This window comes from Mus pahari, chromosome 10, assembly GCF_900095145.1.
Source record: "Mus pahari chromosome 10, PAHARI_EIJ_v1.1, whole genome shotgun sequence".
NCBI lineage: Eukaryota > Metazoa > Chordata > Mammalia > Rodentia > Muridae > Mus > Mus pahari.
In genome coordinates, this window is record NC_034599.1 from 50,506,288 (window position 1) to 50,515,259 (window position 8,972).

Consider the following 8,972-nt stretch of genomic DNA (forward strand, 5'->3'; position numbering starts at 1 on the left):
TCTTTCTTTCTTTCTTTCTTTCTTTCTTTCTTTCTTTCTTTCTTTCTTTCTTTCTTTCTTTCTTTCTTTCTTTCTTTCTTTCTTTCTTTCTTTCTTTCGACAGGGTTTCACTGTGTAGCCATAGCTGTCCTGGAACTCACTCTGTAGACCAGGCTGGCCTCAAACTCAGAAATCCACCTGCCTCTGCCTCCCAAGTGGGGGGAGTAAAGGCATGCGCCACCACTGCCCGGTGAGACTTAATTCTTTTTATAGACAGGAAACTGAAGTCCAGAGATGGGCAGTGACTTGGTCAGGGCCACATAGATATAGAAAGATACTAGTGCCGCCATTATGGCTCCTTCTGGGACTGGCAATGGTAGTATAAAATTTCCTTATTTCAGGAGACCTTGAGTAAAGACTAGACCTTTATAGTCTATTTCTGGGTATTTTTACTTAAAAAGTTCCTCCATGACCAAAGGAATAGACTTAGAAAAATTTTATTTACTCCATAAAAAATTATATAGTGCAGCTGACTTACAGGTTCAGTGTGTATATATATGGGCAAGCCTGGTGAGTGGCATTATTAGGAGGTGTGGCCTTGTTAAAGTAGGTGTGTCACTGTGATCGTGGGCTTTAATGCCCTCATCCTAGCTGTCTGAAAGTCAGTCTTCTCCTAGCAGCCTTCAGATGAAGACATAGAATTCGCAGCCCTTCCTGCACCATGTCTTCCTGGACACTGCCATGTTCCTGCCTTGATAAAAATGGACTGAACCTCTGAACCTGTAAGCCAGCCCCAATTAAATATTGTCCCTATAAGAGTTCCCATGGTCATGGGTCTGTTCACAGCAGTGCAGTCTTTTTAACTTATTTTATTAGATATTTTCTTCATTTACATTTCAAATGCTATCCCAAATGTCCCCTAAACCCTCCCCCTACCCAGCTCCCCTGCCCACCCACTCCCACTTCTTGGCCCTGGTGTTCCCCTGTATGGGGAATATAAAGTTTGCAAGACCAAGGGGCATCTCTTCCCAACGATGGCTGACTAGGCCATCTTCTGCTATATATGCGGCTAGAGGCACGAGCTCTGGGGGTACTGATTAGTTCATATTGTCAGCAGTTCAGTCTTAACTAAGACCATCTATCTATCTATCTATCTATCTATCTATCTATCTATCTATCTATCTATCTATCTATCTATCTATCCAGCGAGCATATGTCACTGCACTAAATTTGTGTAGGAAAAGTCACAAGTGATGAGGGGAGTGAAAGGTCTTTTGCTTGGATCCTGTGGAGGGAGTGAATTTGTTATACACAGCGAGAGTTAGTGGCTGGCAGCCTTCTTCATTTCAATTGTAGGCACATATTTAGGTAAATATTACTCCTAATGATATACTTTTGTCCTTCAAGTCCCATGTTTTTCTTTGGTACTATAATACTGATAATAACCTGGTTCTAAAATAGTTATATTACTGAAATTCTTGGGCTTTTCCTTAGACATGACTTCCACCTTCTAAAAGGAGCTATAGCAATCGTAGGAAAAAGATGTAGACAGGTGAAGGCTCGTGTGACAGGTCAAGAATGAGATGCTGGCACTGGGAGGACAGGAAGGCCCTGAGTGATAGACATGCTCTTCACTCTCAGCCCAATGCAGCAGCAGATGCTTCATGGACTAGATGAGTTCAGTGGAGTGTACCTAGTAGGTGGGACCCAGGATGGATCATCTGACTTTGAGAAAGACAAAGAGTAAGAAAAGGATGTTTGAGCAGGACTTAGGCCAGGTCTGAACACTCACTCTAAAAGCTGGGCTGTGATTCGGGAAACTGCTAGGCAAACTGCCATTCTCAAAACACAACTGAAGCCAGGGATATAGAGCTCAGCAGAAGAGCACTTGCCTACCATGTATGAAGCTCTGATTTCAAGCCCTGACATTGCAAACAAATATAATATAAACAAAATAAGACAAAACTCAAGAAAGGGCAGTGAGATGGCTCAGCCAGTAAAAGTGCTGGCTGCCAAGCCTGTGTTCCCAGAACTTACATGGTGGAAGGAAAAAACTGGCTCCCACAACTGTTGTTTGATTTATACACATACACAGAAATTAAAAAATAAAATTCAACACCACAAAGGAAAGTCCGAGGCTGTAGCTCAGTGGCAAATACTCTGCTAAGCAACTGCAACAAATGACAACCAAGCCTTTCTTAACTGCAGATGGAGTAAAATGGAGAAATTACTTATGTAGAAGAAATGGCAAGAGTGCAGCAGATTTAAATGTTTTCCAAGTATGGTGGTGCACACATTTAATTCCAGCATCCAAGAGGTAAAGATGAGAGGATCTCTGAGATTTGGAGGTTAGCCGGATCTATACAGTGAGATCCTATCTCAAAACAAACAAGTCCACGGTGGTGGTGGCGAACGTCTTTGATCCCAGCACTCTAGAGGCAGAGGCAGATAGATCTCTGAGTTTCAGGTTAGCCAGGGCTACACAGGAAACCCTGCCTTGAAAAACAATAACAATCCTTCCTCCCCCCTCCCCAAAAAACCCCAAACAAAGCCAAAACAATAATAATTAGCCAACCAACCAACCAACCAACCAACCAAACAAACAAAAACAAAAAACAAACCCAAACTAAAACAAAAAGAAGAACAAATCAAATGACTGGAAAAGACACACCACAACAATCGCACAGAACCCCACAAGCCTCCCTGCCTGTCCTAAAATTCCTAGAAGCATCCAGGTGCCTCTAACACAGTGCAGAGCACACAATTACACGATCTATATTCCAGCTTGTTGAATTGTGGGATCATTATGAGGACATATAAATGACTGAGGTGACTGAAAAAATATAGCAACAGGAAAAGGCTTTCAAATTGCAATGATCAAACATTAATGCAAAATCTAATATGACGACTCCAAGGTGACTTGGGCAGGGTTTCCCATGCACCTTCACTGTCACTGTGATTCTGAATACAAACCTGTGCACTTTTAACTACACATATACTTTATACCCTAGCATCAACAAATATACCCAAAACACCTTGGCTCCAACTCAAAGCTATTATATTTGATACGAAATAAAGTGTTTTTAGTGTACAAGCAAAGTTTTCTGTTCTTTCAGAAACATAATGGTTTAATTACAGAAAACAAAGACTTCTAATATTTTCCTACTGTCATGTAAGTATCAAATTAGTGCATCTTTGAATTGTGTTCTAATGTTTGATTTTAAAAACTGCTGTTGGAGTTGCTAAGGTGAATTTCATAAAAGAAAAAAAACCCTATGAAATGAATTTGTCTTCATCTTAGGACAGAATTTCCCATAATTTTAAGGGCCTGAAACATACTTTTTTAAAAAATTAATTTTATTTCTGAGATTAAATTTAATTACATATCTCCCATCCCTTTCCTCCCTTCAGACCCTTCCATAAACCCCTTCCTCCTCTCCTTCAAATTCAAGCCTTTCCCATTGTTATTACATATAGATAATGTATTAGCATATGCACATATAGTCCTAAATGCAGCCTGATGAGTAACGCCACTGGAATGTCCTAAGAGTTGGCCTCGGGGAACTGAACAACTAGTTGGTGTGCTCTTCCCTGCGGAAAGTCATACCTCCCACTAATCATACCTTTGCCATTTTGCACTACATATGTATATGAAGTGATGGTCTTAATACTGATGTTTATAAATTTCAGTCAACTCTGAAAACTGTTGAAGATGCTCTATGATCTGCAGTATCAAATATTCAGCCAATATTTATTTATGTAAAAATAAATAGGTACGCCCATCTAATTAGAACCACATTTGCTATAGTTCTTTTTTTTTTTTTTTCGAGACAGGGTTTCTCTGTATAGCCCTGGCTGTCCTGGAACTCACTCTGTAGACCAGGCTGGCCTCGAATTCAGAAATCTGCCTGCCTCTGCCTCCCCAAGTGCTGGGAGTAAAGGCGTGCACCACCACTGTCTGGCTGCTTCAGTTTTTAGTAAATAGTAAACTTATATTGTCCAAGGATTGTTTCAAAATAAATTTCTTTATGATTTATTATCAATAAATGTTTGATTTCAATACCTATTTTATATACTTACCCACTCTGGGTCATGAAACAATTTCTTGGACAAAAAGGGGTCCTGAGTTGAGAAAGTATAAGGCTCTGATCTTCCTTCCTGGTACTACAGAGAGGCTGCATGGGACAGGTGGGCCAAAGTGATCTTTGTTTCAGTTATTGAAAGACTGAAGCTGAGGTACCTGGACTCTATCAGGCTTTTCCTAATGAGAAAGGCACTCACTAATCAAAATGAATATTGAAAGGTGCTTATTCCCATGACAGTAATATTCAGGCAGTCATACAATCTTTCATTTGAGTTAATTTAATTATCAGACCAAATTTAATTATCCAATACAATGTAAATAAAGTGAGGAGCTGACAGCACATATTAATTATGTTCATTATAATAATTAAATGGGAAAGAATTTAGAAAGTCATGAAAATGTAAACTACAGAGAAGCTTTTGATTAGAACATCATTTTAATTAGATACTGTAAACTTATAGGGACAGATGATTGGTTCTATCATGGACAGGGCGTTAGCTTTCATTATCTGGCTTACTCTTCTGAAGTGATCTGTGGTATCATGGGGCTCAGCCCTTCTAGTTAATTGACTAAGTGGCAGCAAGTAAAAAAAGGCCAATCCTTTATGCAAAGCAGTCACCTAATCAGACACACGTGGGCTGCAGCAAGGGTTTCAGGACCCCTGTCTTGTAGAGAGACATACTGTTTCCCCAGGAGGAGATGAAGGGTTCTCTCTGGAAAACCATGCCCTGCAGATTAACAGGACACTTACCTGAACTAAGAATCACCATTTCTCCCACCATGCTGAACTGATTCCTGGAGAAGAGGGCTGTGTGAGAAGGGGCACCACCACTGAGCCTGCCTGTGAGGTGGGCTGCGCAGATGACCTTCTAGGGTAAAAACTCCACAGACATGGAACTGGGGCAAGAGCTTACAGCTGCTCTTACTGTATCTCCTTAGCAAATGTTCACTTAGCAAATTTGTGGTTTTGTGGGAAAGGGAACTAACAAGTTCTTTTTTAAAAGAAAGCAAATACACACCCTTTTAATAGTAGAAAAGTCCCCAATTTCAAGTAGTTGTCACCTCAGTGACTTGTGGCTGTCTGTCTTATGCTCTTCTCTATGTAGCCTAACCCACAGATCCTGGCACAGACCCTCACTTGGGCTAGGGGACACAGCAGACAGAACAACTGTTGCTGGTGATGGCATGGCTCACAGAGTTTCACAAGTCACCTATGAGAAGTCTGCTGTGTCTACCAATGGTTCTCCTCAGTTCATACTGGAGAAGCCGAGAGATAGTGAGCTTTAAATTACAAGCTGCCACAAAGTGTTCAGCAGCTTATTCCGCCGTCTGGTGCTGCCAGGATCTGGAGGAGAGTAGGGAGGATCTAAAAACCACAAATCCAGGTGTAGAATCCCCTCTGAAATCAGATGCTGGTCTCTCGATGGTCCTAGTCTCAGACTTTTAATGTTACAGGCTCAAGGCATATCTCAGCACAATCTTTTTTTTTTTAACCATGTGAAATATACATAACATATAATTTAGCGGCTGAAACATTTTAGCCCTACAATTTAGCAGCATTACACACACACATGAACACATACACATGAAAACACACAAACATAAATGAGAACATACACAGACATGCACTGACACATATATATATATACACACACACAGATACACAGTGTAGATGTCACTGCTCTCGAGAACTACTCTATTTTTCAACAGTCACAGATCCATGAACCGATTCATCTAAGATCACATACATAGGGTAGAAGCAGAGGTGAGCTAAAACCCAGGCCCTCTACTTGCTAAATTGTGTCTGGTCTTATTTATAACTTCCTAGAATCTTTATGGGTCTCCCCGAGTGAGACACACACATTATGCCCAGAAACCATATACTGGCATTCGAGGGTAGGAGCTGCTGTCCAAAATACACATAAGTGGCCACCGTCGGATGGGCCCNTTACACCTGACTTCAGTGGCCACCGTCGGATGGGCCCCTTACACCTGACTCCAGTGGCCACCATCGGATGGGCCCCTTACACCTGACTTCAGTGGCCACCGTCGGATGGGCCCCTTACACCTGACTTCAGTCTCCCAGTGCTTTCCTTTGTTTCAGGAGGTTTAACTTGCCTCTTAGAACACTGTTTCCTAGCTGAGGCAGGAATTGACCTTGTACTGATGACTGCACTGTAGTGCTGATGAGGTGAGAGACAGCACCTGGGCACAATAGCACCAAGATCTCCACAGGACAAGGTGATGCTTAGAAATTACATTGCTACAAATCTCTGCTTTTTAGAATCTTCTTACAATCTTTTCTATCATTTGTTAATTTGTTTTGTATTTCCTGTTCTGTTTTCTCCTCATGAAGTTGTGTTGTATTTCCACAACTGTCACAGAGTTGGACTGGGTTCTCTGATTCAATAAATGATCAATTTAGCACCTCACCTTTGTGGGAGGCAAGGTATCAAGACACAAGCTCTGGCATTTTCACTCTTCTAATTTTGTCCTCTGAGTGACATTGCCTCTCAACAGTGACCTCCAAAGCTTACTGCGACCACCTCTTCCTCCTCCACTTCTCTCCCCTCCTACCCCATGCTCTCTCTACCCATTTCAGCTGCTTTTTCCTTATTCCTCCTAATATATGTTCCCCTGCTCCAGTCTCTCTTCTCTCTGGTGAGATCAAGTATGGGATGTTAAAATGGAGGACGACTGTGTGAGCTAGCATCCGTAGACAAACTCAGAAACCCCACAGAAGTTTGAATCCATAACTTATTATAATAGAGATGATTTTTTTGCCAAAAGCTTCAAAGCATAGTAGCATGAAATGTACTGTAAGAATGAAACCTCTTGGTGTAGAATTGCACACTCACACTTAAGTGTAGAATGGCTAAACGGCACACTCACAAACTGCTCAGCTCTTTACAAGTGCAGCAGAGTGTCATGATATATAACATCAACCACTTACATATAAAACAGGAAATTTTTAGGTAAACTATCAATGTCCACATACAGTAAAGCCATTAAAAATGATATTCTGGTATAAAAGAAAGTGTAGAAAGCAAGACATGAATACATGTGCAATATGACTTCAGCTATATAAAATTGTTCATTAAGAAGACTCTGGAAGGAAACCTGTTACTGACTATTCCAAATTCTGAGATCAGAAACAATGGGCTACCATTTTATTCTTTATATTTGCCATATCTTTTTCATAACAATATGGAATACGTTTTAGTCATAACCACGAGAAGAAACTTTAAAGTGAGATAAAAGTCATTCAGTAGACTGATACACACAAAGGAAAGAAATCCACATAGGAGAGTCCCCTCACCAATCGTTTCTGGAGTAGTTTTTAAGAATTTTATCAATTTGTGGGCTTGGTCCTTAGAGAGGACAGAAACCTGACTGTTTTCAAGGGAAGTAGTTTCCTAAGTATTTCCACAGTGGGAGGCAACAAACAAATGCCTTCTGGCAACAGGGTTTGGGAATAGGAAAAAAAATTATATATATATTTTTTTCTAAGCACCTACATCTTCTACATTTAAACCACAAGAATTTTTTTTTCAAATGTACTTTCCATTCCTTACCCTTCTTATAGAAAACGCACGGAAGGCCCACTTTGCCCCCATGTTTACCAAGGGCTGAATGCTTCTATGAACCTACACATCTGTGATTCTGTTCTTCTGGGCCTGTCTTGTTCTCTCCCATCTTCCTACTCATTAGACATCTACTGGCAGCTCTTAGTGTGCATCTTTTTGCCTTGTACTTGGCTATGACAGCACACTCAGCTCTTCTCCTGTCTTCCTCTAGTGTGCTCTAGGCTGAAAAATCTAATAGTCACATTTATTTTAGATGTGCTTAAACTAAAAACCAGTGAGCTCAGAGTAAAAGTTAGTGGAACGTTTAGATATTTTTCTCAGCTATAATCTATACAATCAACTTTCTGTCTAGATAAAGCTATATAAATGAGGTAATTAAGAATTAGTTTGATGTGTTAGTTGTGCCACGATTTATTTAAAAAAAATAAAAGGAGAAAGAAGGTGCCTCATTATCATCTTCCAATTCATAACAAACATTCTACTTTTATAAAGCAGGAGAATGCATTCACAGAAGCCCTGCTCAGAAACAAAATAAAGTAGCCATGAACAGAATTATGCCTGCCTCTCAAGCAGGAGATACCAGAACCTTGCCTTCTTAGCTTCTGCCCCAACTCTCTGGAAGCCTCTGAACACTCAGACAGAGCAAGGCCAAGTACAGCTTTATGTTTGCTAAGTGATCTGAGCCAAGAGATGCAGATGCTTCCTCATCACAGCAAGAGTATTGGCATCCATATAGTATGGGACTTGAAGCTGACTGTACAGGAGGGAAAAGATGATTCTATGTACTTTAAAAATATTTTACTAAAATATCTTACCTTCATAGCTTTAAGAGGAGGTCCTTGTGCTATCTGGTGTAGATCAAATATCCTTTTAGAGATAAAGCCAGCAACATATCCTGGGAGCCTGGTTAAAGGCCTTCATACAGGACAGATGGGTTCCAGCAGGCTAGCCTGTCTTTTCTCACTCCAATACCTCACACCCTCAGTGCTGGGAGTAGTCATCTGAGGTACCTTCCAGAGGCTCTTACCTGGTTATCTGGGTGGTTGACAGTGAAGTAGCCCACACAGACGATGACCTCATGGAGGAGGCTTTCACAGGAGACTTGGCTGCAGTGGCCTAGCAAGGAGCTAGCCATGTGCCGGAATGCAAGGGACAAGCCCTCTGCCCCTACAACAGACTGACAGACAAGGAACAGTTAATACTCCCAGCCCAGGGAAAGCTGGGGCTGTACATCATACAGCAAGTGCAGGCTCTGCACACTCACTGTTATGTGGCTAGAGGGGCATTATACTCCCCCCCTCCCTCCCTCCCTCCCTCCCTCC

The 8,972-nt window shown here is 41.2% G+C and overlaps 1 protein-coding gene across 4 annotated transcripts in view; it reads right to left on the reverse strand.

Annotated features, from left to right (window-relative positions):
* The window catches only part of Scaper (S-phase cyclin A associated protein in the ER), a 345,780-nt gene that overhangs the window by 22,309 nt on the left and 314,499 nt on the right, over positions 1-8,972 (reverse strand). For all 4 annotated transcript variants that reach the window (XM_029543011.1, XM_021206319.2, XM_029543010.1 and 1 more), the window contains one exon: positions 8,678-8,827. In XM_029543011.1, the coding sequence (XP_029398871.1) occupies positions 8,678-8,827 (150 nt within the window). The remainder of the gene's footprint in view (positions 1-8,677; positions 8,828-8,972) is intronic.